This window comes from Vanacampus margaritifer, chromosome 5 (genome assembly GCF_051991255.1).
Source record: "Vanacampus margaritifer isolate UIUO_Vmar chromosome 5, RoL_Vmar_1.0, whole genome shotgun sequence".
Taxonomy (NCBI): Eukaryota; Metazoa; Chordata; class Actinopteri; order Syngnathiformes; family Syngnathidae; genus Vanacampus; species Vanacampus margaritifer.
The window spans coordinates 17,783,028-17,801,592 of record NC_135436.1 but is presented as its reverse complement, the minus strand read 5'-3'; the positions used below and the strand labels follow the sequence as shown (position 1 = coordinate 17,801,592).

General features: G+C 36.7%; 1 protein-coding gene across 1 annotated transcript in view; it reads left to right on the top strand.

Annotated features, from left to right (window-relative positions):
• Positions 1-7,713, top strand: part of pcp4b (Purkinje cell protein 4b) — a 34,594-nt gene extending 26,881 nt beyond the window's left edge. The window contains exon 3 of the mRNA XM_077566843.1: positions 7,145-7,713. Coding sequence (XP_077422969.1) covers positions 7,145-7,275 — 131 coding nt within the window. The 3' untranslated portion in view covers positions 7,276-7,713. The remainder of the gene's footprint in view (positions 1-7,144) is intronic.
• The last annotated feature ends 10,852 nt before the right edge of the window (positions 7,714-18,565 follow it).

The window sequence follows — 18,565 nt, the reverse complement described above, 5'->3', positions numbered from 1 at the left end:
GTCATTGATTGTTACAACAAATGATTATTAATTGTATTGCAAGTACAAAAAGATAATACTGTGATTGGTCACTGACACAGAAGACACTGGAAAATTATACTGCATTTGAGTGAAGGGGTGAAGGGTCAGACCAGTCTTCTCTTAACACTCCCGTTTTAGATTTGGAAGAATTACTGCAACAAACAAGACACCAAAAGCCAAAGAAAACAATGCAAAACTTGCAAAGCCAATGCTTTGATTATTCTACTTTATGTACACAAAAGACTTTAGTTGTTTTCTTTGACTTTGGTGATCTCAAGCACTGTCCAGATGTTGTGTTTAAAACTCATGACACTAACAGAGACAATACTGTAAGGGTTTACTGTAATCTGTGTTCTTTAAAGTTGAAATAAAGATACTTTTATAAAAATGTGTAAAACGTAAAAGAGATGCCGATTCAAAAAATAAAAGTAGAGACTTTAATGTAATCTAGTATGAAAGTGAAAAGATAACTTGACACAATGGAAAAACTTGCACAAAAATATATTTTTTTAAGACCTGGCTTGCATTGGCTCAACATTTTCATGCTAACAAAATGTGTTTGTTGAAATGCCTTCTTTTTTGTTAATTTCCCACAGTAATCACACCATTTTAAAGTTATGTAAACTTGTGTTGCTGTTACCTCCAGCAATGGGCATCCATCGCGTCACATTTCCGTGTTTAAGTCTCCATTAGCTCTGCTTTGCCGTTCGTCAGTAATGAATGTCCACGCGGAAACACAAAATATTGGTTCCGGCATCTTCCGGGTGGCGCAAATATGTTTTTTTTAAGATTAGGGGAGACCGGGGCTAGTTGTATCTCGGGTAAGTTGTCACATTGCAATTTTAACAAAAAAGTGGCAAATTTGCGTTTTTTTTTTTCTCAGAATATTGCCCCCGCCCTCTAAAAAAATAAAAAATAAATACATGGCCCTAATACGCCGTCGTAGTTTTCATTTTTATTTTTATTTTTTTTTGTGTTTTTTTCCTGGCCGTCGTAGTTTTCAAATGTAGGGAGGGAATGCAGAAAAAAAGAAAACTAAACACTTCAGTACAGATATCTTAAAAATCTATATAAGTACAGGGAGCGTTTGTACTTAAACGCCACTGATACCGCAGCATATGATAATAGTATGATCCCTGTTAATTCATGCAGGAGATGGGAGACGAGAAGTTTTTCTTGTCAGTATTTTTTGCCTTTACAGTCTCAGCAAAAATCGACTTGAGTAAGTGCTCCTCCTCCACGCTTTTGAAAAGGCCCAGGATTGATTCAACTTAGCTCACCTTTAGAGATCAAAGTTATTCTTTTTATAAATAGATTGCAGTGGGCTCTCAGTGATGATGACCCAATTCCTGCATCCTTTTTTAATTAGCTTTACTGTACTCAGTTGTTGCTGTGCTGAATTCATCACATCTTCACAACTTCGGAGGGACTCTAAGATCCATCCGCATCAGTCGCTTTTGAGTCTTTGAACACACCACATTTAGTGCATAGGTTACACATGTGCATCCACCCGAAAGCAAAGTAAAGGTTGACACAATGTGAGCAACCGAGCCCCCAGTAGTAATCAATACGCTTCTTCGTGTGTATGTGCGTATTGATCGATGCAGGTCTCTCTCACACACACACACACTGGCACTTCAAGGATTTTGGAGGGCGTCGGTGTTTGCTCATGTTGACTTTCAACTTGAAACACAAAAATTGGCTGCCTGCATTACATATACAAACGCATCTGTGCATGCAATGCCTTTTTTTAACGTGTGGGAATACCCAGAAATTCTACTATTTTCTTGGAGGTCAACTCTTGCATCCTATTGGATGTTATTTATTTTTATATTGTATTTTTTAGAATAAACCATCAGTTGCTTTAGCTATGAAACTACACTGACGTGTGTATGTGTCAAAATGTTGGTGTTCAAACCAGTCCAGTCCAAAACGCAATTGTGCAAATGAAATCAAACTTTATTAGTACAACACAACACATACAGACAGATAATTGCTATTACTATAATAGTCACAGGCTATCATTCTAAATGACTAATATTACTGCAGCGTTGTATTCTTCGTGTTCATCAACATGTCTTTATGTGTTATATTGCCCCCTGGTGGCTAATGTATAAACACCAGAAGGTGCATTATGTCATTGTATGTTTTTACACAGTACAAGTAGAGAGCTGTTTTTATTTTTTAAATAATTGGCAATATTTTGTCTTTTCCCTTCATTTGGGAAAGAAGATTTGAAAAAAAAAAGAGTGATTTGAGTTACAACTGTGGCCATAAAACAAATTCCGTTGATAAGTCAAGGTAGCAATATATTTATTTATTTTTTCTACGGGTAGAATAGTTTCCAAATACACAAACACACGCACAAAAAAGACCAACATCTCTGGAAAGAGGTTCCCCTGTAAAGTACACTCGATGGCCTGGTACGGTCCTGTAAATATACTGCGTATAAATGGTCATCTTTAACATTGCAATTGGCTCAACATTACGGGAACTAAGAATAAATCACATAAAAAAAATGTCCTCTCGCCGTCTCAAACCTTGCATTATATGGCTTGAAGATGAGTTTTGACTTTCCAAATCTGCCTCACTTGTGTCAAGGTCTGTAAGTCTTTCTTTTATGCATCTCCCCCCGACACCCCCACCCCCACCCTCACCCTGTTCTTCCTCTCATGGCTCAACTGCTTTTAAAGCGGTGAAATCAATAAGAAGTCCCACATTTCACGCCTCTCCAGAGACACTTTTAAAAGACATTCTGAAAGACAGCCAAGTGAGCGCGGCCTTATCATGTCACTTTGTGAACCCGTTCCATCTGCACAACTCGGTAGAAAAATTGGCGCCATGCAGGGGGAGTCATGTCTGAAGTAAATCCTTAAAGCCGTGCATCTCCTGGCGCATACGTTCAGGCGGTTAAACGACACTATGCATACATACTGTACATCCCCATTTATAGAAAAGTGGAGATGGATCCAAATGGCCCTCTGACAGCCGATTTTACACGTTCGTTAGGTGAAGACAGGGACACTGATGGTGCTGCCAGAGGTAATAAGCTGATCGTCTGAGTTGGGGGAGAATCGCACATCCTCAGAGTGAGAGCGATCTATCATTGTCACTGAGTGAGAACTTACCTCAGGCCTTCGTCAACATGATGCACATGAAAGTCGAAGTACAGAGGAACATCCAATGCCACGAAAATTCAAATTCTATTCAAAATGTCATGAAAAATATGCCCCAAAAATCAAACAATTTTGCAAATCAAATGTGATCCTAACCCTTTAAAAGTAGACAAACACCTGTGCGTGAGAGCAGGGAGGCGAATGGCCACTGTGATTGGCTGATATATGAAAAGAGGTGGAGCTTGGAGTTATTGGGCACATCTTCAGGTTTCAGGTAACTCTGGAAAACAATGAAAAATGGCAAATGGGACTATCAGTGCTGACTTTCGCCGCAATAAATGTTTGTGCCAAAAGACAAATCCTGATAATGTCTTTTTATGTAGAAACAATAATTCCGGGAAAAAATACAGGACATTTTGATTTGGGGATGAATGGCTGCATATTATCAGTAAAACCATGAAAATTACAGGAAATGAGAATATTTACTTTGGAAAAGCAAGGCAGCTTTATTTAAATAGCACATATTTTATACACAAGACAACAAAAAACACCTTACAAAAATAATAGTTAACGTCATTCAGAGGCTTTCTAAAATTTCTAAGGGGAAAAAAAAAATCAATTTAAATCATGATTAGAAGACCTAAATTAAAGTTATGGGAAGAAAGCAAAGTTTTTAATCTGGATTTAAAAACATTTACACTCGTCATTACACTTCAGTTCTGTTGGCATGCTATTCAATTTGTGTGCAGCATAACAGCTAAATGCTGCTTCACCTTGTTTACTTCGAACTATTGGCTCCACTAAGTGCAGATCTCAGAGCCGTATTGGGTCTATATTCAATCAGACTTTATTTGATGTATTCAGGACCCAAACCATTCAGTGATTTATCGACCAGTAGCAGAATTTTAAAATCTATTCTACAGCTGACTGGGAGCCAGCGTGAAGCCTTCAGGACTGGAATGATTAGAAGTTGAGCTGCAGTGTTCTGAATGAGCTGCAGCTAATGATGAGCAAATGAAGCTTCATGAAGCACTTGCGATATATATTTTTTTACACCTCTAGATGGTGCTAAAGATAAAGGTTAGTAGTGCTGTGGAACTTTGTTACATTTCCACTGCATCTTTAAACCTAGAATGCCATCTAGAGAAGTAAAAAAATTAAAAAATAAAATAAAAATATCCTAACTTAATAGCTTGTACAACAACCATTTTTTTTTTTGTAGTTTCACTTAACTTTAGTGTTCTTGCAGAGTGCATAATTGAACTTTATACTTGTAGAGATTGTAATGTTAAAATCTGATTGAAAGCATTTAATAGTTGAACTTGCAATAAATTATGTCTCTGCATTATTTCTTATGGAAATGTTGTTTTTGAGAAGTCAGTCATTGTCAGGAAAGAGATTTTTGTTTGTTTGTTTGTTTGTTTTGTTTTAGTTGAAGGTGCAGGTCATTTCCAGTTTGCATTCCAAATGAGAAGTAAGTAAGTACAGTATGTTTGGTGTTGTCACAGTGAAGAGCACGACTCAATAGTCAGTGCTTCCTTCTGGGGCTCCAAACAGCCATCATTGGAACAGTGGAAAATTCAATAGCAATTAATGTAGCATTCGAATCTTGTCCTGACACATTGATTAGTGAGTCACCCTTTGAGCAGCAAGAAAGAAAGAATCGGGAGCAGCCACGAGGGATCATGGAGGATTAGCTACATTGTTGATGCGCAAGCAGGTTCGCCCTCTATGGACTTCGGCGTTTTCCGCTGTTTGTTGCTCCTTAATTAGTCAGCCAGGATTTTATAAAACACATGCAGCATGATCATTGTGGGACAAATATTGTAGATGGAGGCACATTTCTCCCTGGTTCTGCTTGGTGGAGCTACAAACTGACAGATGTTAAAACCTCAGTGGCATTCACAGTGTAAATGTTAGTGTGCCGTGACCTTTAAAGCCCCAGAGATCCCAGTTACACTGACATATGCGCTCTGCTTGCGCAATAATGGGAATTGATGACATTTAATTGGTGCTGAAGCAATTGTGGATTGCAGTCACATTCAGATGTGAGGATGTCAAATCAATTTTGTGTTGGTGTTGAATGTTTACACAATTCGCAAAAGTTTTCTCAGTCAATTTTTGTGAGTAAATATGGACAAAAAATTTGACATCATCAGTTTGTATATATTAAAGACATTTAACACCACTTTTTTTTTTTGACCGATAACAGTACGAGCACCTGCTTGTTTATATCCCAATATAACAAATTTCTTTAAAATTGCATGAAATTAATGGCAATTGTCTATTCTTCTAATTTCTAGTACCTGAAAAAAAAAAACATTTATGGTATCTTGAAATAAGGACTAGTATCGGCCCGATACCGAATGTGTGTGGCTTCTGAATAGTATTCTTTGGACAAACACACACATTAACGTACAGCTAAACTTTAACGAATTTATTTACACATCCGTTCATTTTTATGAATTATTAAAGCCAGCTTTAAAATACATACAGAGCATTTTATATAATCTCTTATATTAGAGAAATATACTCTGTGTGATACAGCTCATTTTATTCATTGTTTTGCACTATACCTCTAAATAGACAATAAGAATACATATTATATTTTATATATTATTTTTGGATTTATTTGGACCACAGCTGTCTTGGTCAGATTTTTCAGTTGATTAAATGTTTTTCATCATGTGTCCTTTGATCTGAGAAACAACTGCCATTGTAATGAACAGGTGATGGACCTTTTTTTTTTTGTGGCGCTTTTTAATTGTTTTCTTATCAAAGTCACAAAGTAGGTTTGTGTGGTTTGTTATTGTTGTGGGTTTTCTTACAGTGATTGTGTATGTTTATATTAATGAAAGGAAGGGAGCTCATATACAGTACGCAACCTCATATACTTTAGTTCATTAAAAATAAATTTTTTGTCAACATTTTTGTCACACTTCAGGAAATCTTTAATAAGAAATTAATGATTACATACATTAACGTGGAATGAGTTGAAGGCTGTGCTGCATGACAGCACTGTTAAATGATTCATAACATGCTTTCTGCCTTATGTATTCACAATTCGTATATTATGCTAACAGTCCATAAAACGTAAAGTAGCCCAAATATAGAATACACCACAGCATACTTTTTTTATATTGTAGCTTTTCTCTTTTTTTCATATTGTAGCTTCTCTCTCTCTCTCTCTCTCTCTCTCTCTCTCTCTCTCTCTCTCGCTCTCGCTCTCTTTAAAAAAAAAAGTTTTTACCTTACATTGATCCTAGTAGTTATATTAGCATAGAATGTTCAGGCTCTGTTTTGATTAACACTGTCAGTGACATATTAATTTAACAATATTGTGATTGTAACTGTATATACATTTGTATAATTGCTGTGGTTGCTGTTTCTAATAATTGTCATTTATATTTGAAATTCATTTTACTGTACATAAACACAAATATTCCACAGAGCAAATTGATTGCATTAATTGAACATGGAAGTGATGCTTCTTGGTTTAGTGTAAAGCATAATAATGAGAGAATGCATCATTTGTGATGGAAATTAATATGTGATATTCAAAATAAGCTTTAGGGCTTAATGGGTTAAACATAAAAATGTGCATATGAGGTTCAGGTATTATTTCTATCCACTTGCGGTCACCTTTCTCACCATCCATTCTATAATATCTGTAACTTTGAATGTGTGTGGCTTCAAAAGGTGGGGCCTGGCCTGGTGAGTGATGTGGGAGTCAGCGAATGAGAGAGGAGAGTTGGCTATTGTGAGCTCAGGTTAACAGCTGGATGTAAACTATCTAACTGGCCTTAGTATGTGTTTCTGTTCGTATTATGTGTTTGTTGTGTTACAGTTTGCTCAGCAAAGCGATTGAAAGTACACCGACGGTTGCGTCTCTCCTTGATCACTTTATGGGGGCATTACAACAGTGGTAGTCCATATAAAACAAGCTAACGTGTTGGTGATCGTAGCCACGCTGTTGTGTCACATTTCTCCTTCCCTTTCCCCTCCAGACGCTTCCAAGACGGACGTCCCGGAAGACTTTGACATCGACATGGAAAACCCAGATACTGAGAAGGCGGCCGTAGCCATCCAGTCGCAATTCAGGAAGTTCCAGAAGAAGAAGCGTGATGAGAAGTCCTAGTTGGCGGCCACTGTGGGCACACGGTGACCTTTGCATGAGTCCTACCTGTTTGAACTCCACTGGTTGTAATGGGGTTTGGGGGAAAGTGAAGGAATGCAATAGCCTGTGAAACATATGTCTGTGAAAGAAAAAAATACATTCTATTATTACGCTCATATTTATTATTAATCAACTGCTGTATTTAGAAGAAAACATGAGAAATGTTTTTTTTCCTTGTCGTATTTGTCTCTTAGCTCATGAAGTAGTGTGATGGGATATGTTTTTGTTCTCGTCCCAACATCAATAGTTCCCAAATAAATCAATATTGTGTTTGTTGATGGAGCAAAAGGTGTGTCACGATGTTTTTTTTAGTCAAATTAGCCTGCATCCCATTCTAGCAGATGATTTCACTATACCCGCATGTACACATTGAATGAATAAAGACTGTTTGTGGAACAATTGCCTAGCTTTTGTATTGTATGTACTAAAATTCTAATAGAACGAAGGTGCAGGTTTCATTCCCAACCACTGTCAGTGGCATAACAGTGTTTTCAAACATGCTGTATCAAGCAAAACTGGCTCCTTTACAAGGAGACTATAAACTCCTCCAGGTACACCTTTTTTTTCTAATACCAAAGTGCTCTTGGTTCGTCCTTGGCTGGTGCCTCCCCTTTAAAACAATTTATGGAAATTAGATGCTAATCTTTTTGTGTGAGTGTGCCTAATCCTAAAAATTAACTCACAGACAAGCAATCATGTTGAATAAAACAAAACCTTACTTTTGTTCTAGGTGGGAAAAAAATGACAAGCTGCAGTATGTATGCATGTCGTTTCTCAATACGCTTCTCAGTTTGTTTTTGTTAAGCCCCCCAGGAAGAAGAAAATACCCCCCCCCACCCCCCAACTTTCCACCACGACTATAAATAGTATGATTTGTCTACAAAATTCTTGTAAGTACACCTGTGCAGAGAAGTTACACTTTGTACACTCTCTGACAATGAGAGTGACGCTGCCACCCAGTGTAGTGGAGGAGCAATTACATTATTTTAGTATGGTCAAAAAACAAAAACAAAAAGTTCTCTGAGGTCACAAGATGGCTTCTTACGTCCTTCTCTCTCTCCACCCAAGGTGACCCGCCCCCTTAATTTCTAACTTCCTGTAGGGTGGAAGTATTATTTTGAAGGAATACAAAAAGAGGTAAAGAGATTAGACGTTACTTTGAGTAAAACTGATTCATATTCACACACGACAAATTAAACAGTTAGGATACTTATCCCGTTAGAAAGTAGCAACAATCTGTTTACTCATTTGCTCCCAAAAACGTATACATGTGTTCTATTTTAAATGTTTTAAGTGTCCCAAAGACGTATTTATACGTTTTAGATGGGTTTTTTTGCGCAAGCTAGCAAGGCTTTCATGCAGCCTCTCAACTGCAAATAACGATTGGAGAAATTGTATTTATTACACAAACGGCCAGCAGGTGGCAGCAGAGTAAAATAGATCAACCTGGGCCATGTTGGGGAAAAAAAAGCTAATTTACTCACATTTCTTAATAGATTTGTGAATAATGATGAAACGTAGCTATATTCTAATGCTAATTGCTGCAAAACGGAAACAGATAGAAATATACTTTTTTCTGAGGAAAGAAGAGACTCTAATCTTTCTTTTGGTAGGTTCCATGTTTTTATAGCAATAGAACAAAATATTCTGTGGGCCTTGCAAAATCAGTCAGAATCCAGTAAAACAGCCGGGAGTGAATGGGATTGCTTCAGTGAAAATAGCTGGGAGTCAAGAGGTATATGTACGAGCCCAAAAATATTTTTTAAAGAAACTTCAAACCACCAGTAAAGCTTTCCCTCATTTCAACCGACGATACAAATAGAAAAGCTCTTAAACTTAAACTTACCTAACCGAAAATTTGCTGACCTTCTCTATGCAGAACCACCGTCTGATTCCCATTGAGCTCTTTAGCTGGAGGCACTTTAAAAGCTGCACCGCAGGCTAGCATACACTTTCATAAAGGTCGTGCATATTTAGCTCACGCTCAGTTGAAATGGATTTCTCTGATATCGTGAGCCATATACATTATTGTCGAGGCTTTTACCTGCGTTTGAGTGCACTTGGCTTGTGTTTAAATGAGGCAGGCTATAGCTGTCAAGAAAGCAGCCTATTAAAGTTGATCGCGGCATACAGCTTCCAAGTGATGGAGAGTTCACTGTCACTTGATGTGCTCTCGCTGTTTCTAATATTACAGTATATTCATTTTTATTTATGCTATTATGTTTCATATTTTTGTGCGCTAAGGGTTTAGTGTGTACATCAGTTTTGCATTTATTTGTGTAAATCTGCAATGTCCTATTAGTTAAGAAATCATATTGTGTACTGTGAAAAATTAGTATTTGTAGTCATAAATCCAAATTCTTCCATGAGAGTCTACAATATAGTAAGAATTTCCTCATGGTCTCACGAAAAAGTTGTTTCATGTGTCATATTGGGAATTATGATCCAACATATTGCGCTATATATCATGTCTACAAGGTTATACGCCTCAGAGGAATCTGGAGGGTCACCAAGAGTTTAAACTGCTAAAGAAGCTGTAGAGCTATTCTTTAAATTTGAGCTCATGACGTTGCAGAGGGCGAGTGGATCACTGATTCTACCGTCAGCTCAGAGTGCAAGCCTGCCAAGATTTTTTTTTAAAAAGAAAAAAATGACTGCACCATATTTTTGGGTCTATATGGTGGTTTAAACAGAACGATAAAAAAGAATGCTTGTTCTTGTCCACTTCAAGACATTCAGACTTACAGCGGAAGTCACAATCTCAAGGGAATAATATGCTGCAGTCACAGCAGCAAATCTGAGGATGTTTTAAAATAGAGATTCTGGAAAGTCATCAGAAAGGCTTGCATCATTTCAAACAAGGATGTGTTCATCATCATACATGTAATATTAACCTATGGACTTCTACCATTACAGATTTGGAAACTGATTCAGCTTTCTATAAAAGCTCAGTGAACATGTAATTATTTTTTTTCCGGTTGTTTTTGAGATGCCTCCTGGGAAGAGAAAATGAAAAGTGCTATCAATAAAAGGAATTTGTGAAATATTGATCTTGGGTTGTTTATCAGTAAGACATTAAACATCTAAAGAACTAATGGTGTGATTTTGTTTGATTGATGGCAGCCTATCACAGCCTTACTGAAAATAATGTTTTTCGAAATGAATCTGCATTTGTGTGTGTGTGTGTGTGTGTGTGTGTGTGTGTGTGGCGCTGTGTAATGGCATGACATGTCTGTACGTATTTGACAATAAACCAGAGCCAAGGACACTACGGTCGAATGGTACATGGGCCAGTCGAAAAGTCAACGTAAGCGTAAAAAAAAAAAAAAAAAAAGCTTACTTAACATGTCAGAAAACTGCAATCGCTCATCACCGGAATGTATGTGGACATTTCTACTTATGCCCACACCAACCTCTAAAAATAACACAATGACTGCCCCAATAGTTTGTATTTTATGGACGAAGCATTTTCCTCATTAACTCATTCACTGCCATTGACGGCTATAAACGTCAAAATTTCATTTGAACAATTTTTACAATTTTTTTTCCACTTTTGTAAAAAGAAAAAACCTAGAAAAAAAGATTGTACATTTAGAACAGATAAAATTTGTGATTAATCGTGAAGTCATGCGATTAATCACATTTAAAAAAATTAATAGCCTGACGCCCCTAATTTTTAATAATCTTTTCTTTAAAAAAAATAAAAATAATTATTATTAGTATTTTCTTTAATTCTTAAAAAATATATATATCGTTTTTTCGCATGACTTCTGTAGTTAACTCAATTAATCCCAACTTTTATATCTGTTCTAAATGTACAATACATTTTTGTTTAGGTTTTCATACTCTTGTTAACAAAAGTGGAAAAAAATGTTAAACTAATAGAAATTGTTAAAATGAATTTTTGACGTCTATAGCCGTCAATGGCAGTGAATGAGTTAAGTCATGTAAGCTTCTGTATATGGAGAGCACCATAAGGATAAAATTAATAATATTGGTGATTGATCTAATGTTTTCAGAGGTTCATATGCGTATCAGTAGAGATGTCAACATACGTAAATTGGTGACGACCGACCACAGTTTTCAGACAATAGGCGAGTTTACGCATTTAGACAGCCCCTTGGGGAATCCCAGTACGGCAAGAGAAGAGGGACATATTACACTGGTGTCGTAAACAGTTCATAAAAGAAACCACGGGAGCCACAAATCCTTTGGACATTTTTCTGCTTTAGACACCCGTTGAACTGGGTGGCTCGTTTGAAGCGATTTGTCAGCACATCCGTCCAATAAAGCTGTGGCGTCGACATACTCAAGATGGCGTATATATGTGTATATGTACTGTAAATATTGTCAATGGTAATCCTTGAAGGTGGTTGTCGAAGAGAGCACCATTCAAGAATACTGACTGGCAGCACAAGTGCTACTCAAATTATCATATTAAATACAAGACATTTTGAGCCCTCTATTTCATGAGTATAATATATTTATTCCCATTAAAACCCTGACATATATGATCTGACACTTGCATTGCACAGATAATCCATTAGAGGGCAGTATGGCTTTTCCAGCGACCTTGCAAGATCACCCCAATTGAGAAAGAAGAGACACCTGTACTTATTAATAGTGGGAAATGTTCTTTCTGATTTTTGGAAATACCAATATGTGTGATATGTCTGTTTATTATTATATTTTTGACAGTCATAAATGTACACATTTAAAGCATTGTGACCGGATGTATCAAATATGACACAAATCAAAAGTCATATGGGGAAGTTAAAAAATATATATTTTTTTGTTTGTTCAAAAGGACCAATAAATACTTTTATACATTTATTTCACGGTTCGGGCTTTATGAGGTTTAGTGTGAGGTCTGTAACCAATTATGGTATACAGATGGTTTATTTCCTATAAAGAAAATGTATTGTTTACATAAACTTAAGAGCAAGTGTGAACTTTTCATGCTGAAATTTCACAACATGCGGTTGTAGCAGTTTGAAGCGTCCTGAGGAAAACCAGCAGGGATTTAATGAGGACTATTGTGGGTGTAATTACATGTTGATATATGCAACGCAATGGGAGCATTTGCACTGAGGATGAGACTGCAAAATTCATAGCATGCCTTCTGTTCTACTTAACGAGAAGATATCGGACGCTGGTGATGGCTGATGGGGCAATTTCCTTTTCTGCTCACAATTAAGTGAATGCAACATTTCATGTGGATGGGCCATAAATGTGGAGCTTATCAAATGAAGGTTGCCTGATAAGAGGGCAGAGATAAAGGCGGAAATGATGGAAATTAAATTTTGGTAATGTCTTGATGCTGCAGGAATCAATTTCACACCATGCGGGTAGATTAATATTTAATCATCTGTGTAGGTTTAAAAACAAAAAAAGTCATTTTCCTGATTGTGTCACACATAGTTACACAAAAATCAAAGAAGTGTTTAGTTTTTTATGCACTCATCTTGCATCACGTCATTGACATCTACTTACTTTCACTCATTACATTTACATGAGTCATTTGTGGCTTGTCACATGCTACAACAGTTTGGTGAAATTAAACTAATAAAAAGAGCATGCAGTGTGAAATCATTCAGCGCCTGCTTGTGTGCGCTTGAAAGATGGAATTAGTCAAATTCATTTCATCATCCTCTTACTGTGAAAACTCTCAAAATGGATTTGCTTTTATGCGCCGCAGACGTTATCTGTCTCTCAGTGTTGTGCCTCCAAAAGTCCATTTATTTGACGTTTGCATAACAGAGTTGTTATTCTGATAAGTCGCCGACTGTGATGAGACTTGGAACTTCTTAGTACAGACAAAAACAAAAATAACTCCAAAAGACTGATAAATTCATCTCATTTGCATTCTCAATTTAGGACAAACACACACACACACACACACACGTTCCTTCACTCCCAAAAACTGACTTCCACACTAATTCAGTGGCAAGATTATGTAATGTCTTTAATTATGCTTTACATAAATCCCAGTAACTCACAAAAAGTTCTGTTTTGACAATTGGGCAGGACCATTTAGCATTTTACATGAGCTCTGTTTGCGCACATGAGATAAGATAATGGCTAGGGTTCAAATTATTGAAAATGGAGGACAATAAGGAGATAGACTTGCTTTTGCTGCATCTCGGAAGACTTTATACAAGATTTTGTGTGCACAGTTTGTAGGAATTTTGTCACATAACTGAGGTGGTGTATTTTTGATATGCATGATGAATTTGCCCTGTTATGTAAAACACATACTTTATAGAAATAATTACTAGGGATGTAATAAAATAGATTTCAATAGGAAAATCATATTTGGTTTAAGAGAATTATAAAATATACCGAGATGTGTAGCTAATCTGAAGAAGTGTATCTCAGAAGGTAATGGCACATTTACAGTACTGAAAGTTCATTCACATGTATGTAAAATGACTAAAATGTCAGGACTGAAGCCTAACCCTTAAAAAAAATAAATAAATACCGGCTTGAAGGGGAAGTCAACTTCAGTGGACAGCAAGTGGCAAAATGGCCGCCTTCTGATATTGATAAAAACTGCTGGATTTTGCTGCTCAACTCATATTCCACTAACACAATATTAACCAAAATACCCATTTGGACTAGTGAGGCTGGATAGATAATATTATTTTCAAGACATTTTTTTGGGTTGACGTCCCCTTTAACTCATTCACTGCCATTGACGTCAAAAATTCAATATGAATATTATTTCTATTAGTTTAAGATTTTTTTCCACTTTTGTTAACAAGAATATGAAGACACAGATTTTTTTTAATTTCTACATTCAGAACAGATATACAATTTGTGATTAATCGTGAGTTAACTACTGAAGTCATGCGATTGATTAAAATTTAAAAAAAATTAAAAATAAAAATAATCTTTTCTTTTCTTTTCTTTTTTATTTAGGGTCATCTGGCGATTAAATTTTTTAATTGTAATTAATCACATGACTTCACTAGTTAACTCACGATTAATCACAAATTTTACATTTGTTCTAAACGTACAATAAAAAATGTTTCTAGGTTTTCATACCCTTGTTAACAAAAGTGGAAAAAAATGTGAAGCTAATGGAAATCGTTCAAAATAATTTTTGACGTCTATAGCCGTCAGTGGGAGTGAATGAGTTAACTGCAGTATAAAAAAGAAAAAAATACACTAGAGATGATTGCACACAAAAATAGAAGCCAAAGTGGTGGTGATATGACTGAACCATTGAGGTGGAGCATCCAGTAATGCCATATTGAAGCGACATGGCGTAATAAGCCTGCTAATGGCTTTTGGCGTTTCCACGCGTCTGCTTAGGAGGATCCTTTGGACAAAGGTAATGTTGAGAGGCGGCTGATAACCAGCGAACCTTAAGAGGTGATGCAGGGTTGACTGCGGCTGCGGTGGCTCCACTACACACTGAATGAACAGGGGGGAAAGGGTCAAAGCCTGCAGGACCAACCAGATGATGCAGAACGAGACGAAAATAAAGAATGTTAACATAATATAAATGTACTGTACTAACATATCATTGTTATCACTGTTAGGGTGAAAAATGATGCTAATAGCTAGCTAGTTTCTGGCTGCTTTGCTTGTTGCTCAGAACCTTCTGCATTGCTAACGGAGACTGTAAAGAAACTACACAGTATTTTGTGTTCATAGAGTGAAGAAAGTTCAAGTCAGTCCATAAAGTGTTGTAAATGCAAGCACTGGTACAAGAAAGCAAAACCTGAGATATTTGACAGGCTATTACCACTTCAAGGACTGCTCACTCCATTACAGTTATTTGTCTGCTTTAAAATGTCCTCCGACAGTTACGGACTACAGTAGCAGACTTCTTGTCATTTATCACAAGGAAGATCCTTTCCTTCCTCATGACAACACGACTAACAGATGAAGAGCGCAAAAGAAGGGAAGACGATGTGGTCTCACATGTACCGTATGTGAGGAGTGGAGGGCAGTGTGTGCACTCAAGGGGAAGGTCCTTCTGTTTCGTTGTTCTTCAAACCAACCCCCTGTTGCTTCTGACTCCCCCTCGGGCACCTCATCACAAAGCCCAGTTGGGCGCACACGTCGCTCTTTCTAACATACAATTTGTCTCAACGGAGAACAAAGGCACCATAAGGGGGAAATTTCACATCAAGAGAATTAGTCGGCTAGCACAGGATGATTCCAAGGAGTGTTTTGAAGAGTGACTGTGGGAAATGATAATTTAACACATAATAAGGCAGAACAAATGCTACTAATACCAATATTATCATTTTGAAAATAAATACAGTGGGGAGACCGGGGCTATTTGTTTCACTTTTTATACTTTTACATATTTCTTGGAATCAATACATCATATATAAAGAAAATGTATACCAGATGAAAGACCAAAGTCTTAGGTATATTTTTTGCATTCATGTCATTTTCATACTTTGTGTCGGTGCAGAGTTATATGCCATCAAATAGAGGGACGTGACACGTTGCCCCACCAATGGGTAAGTTGTCACACTATTTGGAGTAAGATGTCACATTGGATTTTGCAACTAATAAAACAAGGAAAAGGTTTTCCTAGTTTTCTTTGTTTGTTTGTTTGTTTTTACAGCCAGAGACATTGTTTATCATTGATATTGAAAATTTACCATAGTCATTGAGCAAACTTTAACATAAAATATTATGAAATGGGGTAAGATGTCACACTGGATTTTGCAACTAATAAAACAAGGACAAAAATGTTGTTCTCCTGTTTTTTTTGTTTTTTTTTTGCTTTTTTACAGCCAGAGAACTTCTTTATCATTGATTTTGAAATTTTACCATAGCCATTGAGCAATTAAAACATAAAATATTATGAAATAAATTAGGAACTACTGGCATGTAGGTCAAAGCTCTCAGGTTATCACTTATCACCGCATGTTTCCTGTTAATGGCACCGTTTCTGTGGCGCTATTACAAAAAAGTACAATTGTCTTGTTAATATTAGTGATTGTAAGTTTGTAGCACTAGTGGAATTCATTTTTTTTTAATGTACCGTATTTAATTTTACTGTTTGCTTTCTGATCGGTTAGATCGGGATCAGAAATGGTGGTGATCAAATGCCGGGTAAATATAAAAGTTGTTTAAATAGATATATCGCACCATCTTCTCATTAAATTGGTGATCGGTTATCGTTTCATTCAAACATGCTGAGCGCTGATCGGCCGAAAAGTCCTGATCGTGTAAAAAAGCCTAGTTTGCTTTTATACATATATACATAAATAATTTATAAGTATGGTTTTCTTTCATTTTCCTGAAAACCACTGCCTTTATTTTGATGAACCCTTAGGTCTCAGATTTTCTCAGAGCTGAAGTCTGCAACGATGATTGCTTAAGATTGTGTACATTTAGAGGCAACGCATTTTCCCTGAAAATAATGGTATTGTTGTCTACAAAACTGATCAATGTTTTGATCAACAAAGACTATTGGGATGACGAATATTTGCACCAATCAACAACTTGATAATCCACACAACTATGTGTGACGAATTACCGCTCTGATTTTCGGCGTCCTTTTGCATTCTGGGAACGGGAATTTATAAGATTCGGCTTCATCCCGTCAGCCCTTTTTCTTTTCGGGTACAATTGTATGTGAAAAGTGATTGTTGTAAATTGTCTCTATGATTGTCCGAAAGGAAAAAATGAACAAATAAAAACAAAAACAAACAAAACAAAATATTTTGGGTTCAAAATTTTAGATTTTGCAGTATTGAAAATTTATGACAAACACAACGTCAAAGCTGATCGTGAAATTTTGTGTTCCAACGTGTCATCCAACATGGTTTTTCCAAGTCAACTAAAAGGAGTTGGGCACCTCTAATGGTCTGATTTAAAGTGACATGAATTCTTCCTGTTATCCTTCTGTGAGTTTTCCCTCCCTGGTGACTGGAGAAAGTGATAATGGTCTGCTGCACTGTTCTGCCTTCATGTATAAGGTCATGAAATATTCTCAGAATACGGGTAGGCCATCTATATTCATCACACCTTCACAATTCAGTGAGCACAGGCCCCAATTTGAAAAAAAAAAAGGGGGGGGGGGGAACCCTGTGTTTTTTATTTTCATTATCTTCAGCAAGGCAAAAGCCGTGTTAAACCGTCAGATTCCATTTCACAACATTCATTTCCCAAAAAGATGTGATCACTTTTGACCATTTACTGTAAGTGCAAGCGTGCAGTGATTTTACATCCGCATTCTTTGCTTCTATAGAGTGTTGTTCATGGTGACAGTGCACACCTGATCTTCGTCCCCTGGTGTGCGCTCTGGCATGAATTATTCACAGTGTTCTAGGAGGTGTGTGCCTGCAAGTGACAAAAGTACACATTGCTACAGGCTGCGGGGTCACCCCTGATGATGTCTCACTTCAGATTGTCACAGACTTTGCTGCACAAGCTTCCACCCTCTCTCCACCATCTCTTTTTTTTTTTTTAAATGACGTGACGCCATAGCGCCATCTGTTGACCAAAGCAAGGAGATAAGCAGGAAGAAAATGTCTTCTTGTATAACTTATTTTTGTTAATAAAATTGTATAACTCTATTTGAGGTGATTCATGCGGACTACTTCTTTATGTTAGATCCTCAAATTTGCATACAGGATTAACAAACTACATTTGATATTTCGCATGAAGACAGAAATATTGAAATATCCTTAGCGGGTTTTTCCCAGCACCCGGGCCTCCGCTCACATTCCAGAAATTGCCCATGGGTGTGAATATGAGTGTGCAATACCTGCGATTGGCAGGGACCAGGTGTCATATGTGATAGGCTTGATTTCACATGTGACCTTGATGAGGACAAGCGCTACAGAAAATAGTTTGCTTAAAAGCTGGCTTTGGTGAAAACATGCAAATTTAGAGTAAAACCTAATCTAACAACATAAAATAAAAAATTTAAATAGTACGGCAAAATATATATTTTGCATGTTGTCAACGTTATTATTTTATTTAAATCTATTAGTCCCTTCATGTATTTATTTACAGTATGTTGGTGCATCTATGTGTTCAGTCCAATTGTGACTGCTTTGATTATGACATACCATTGTTAAAACTTAAATACAACATACAATATATTATTATCATTATTTTTTGCTTTATCGTGCCTGTATAGTTATTACAGAAGTGTGGAATTGCCAATGTAGGGTAAACAGTTTTGATTGGGCTATGAAGTCGTTCGAACGTATTGGTTAAATGTGGGTTAAATGCTAAAGACATTATTTTTGGGTTATTGACTTGCACA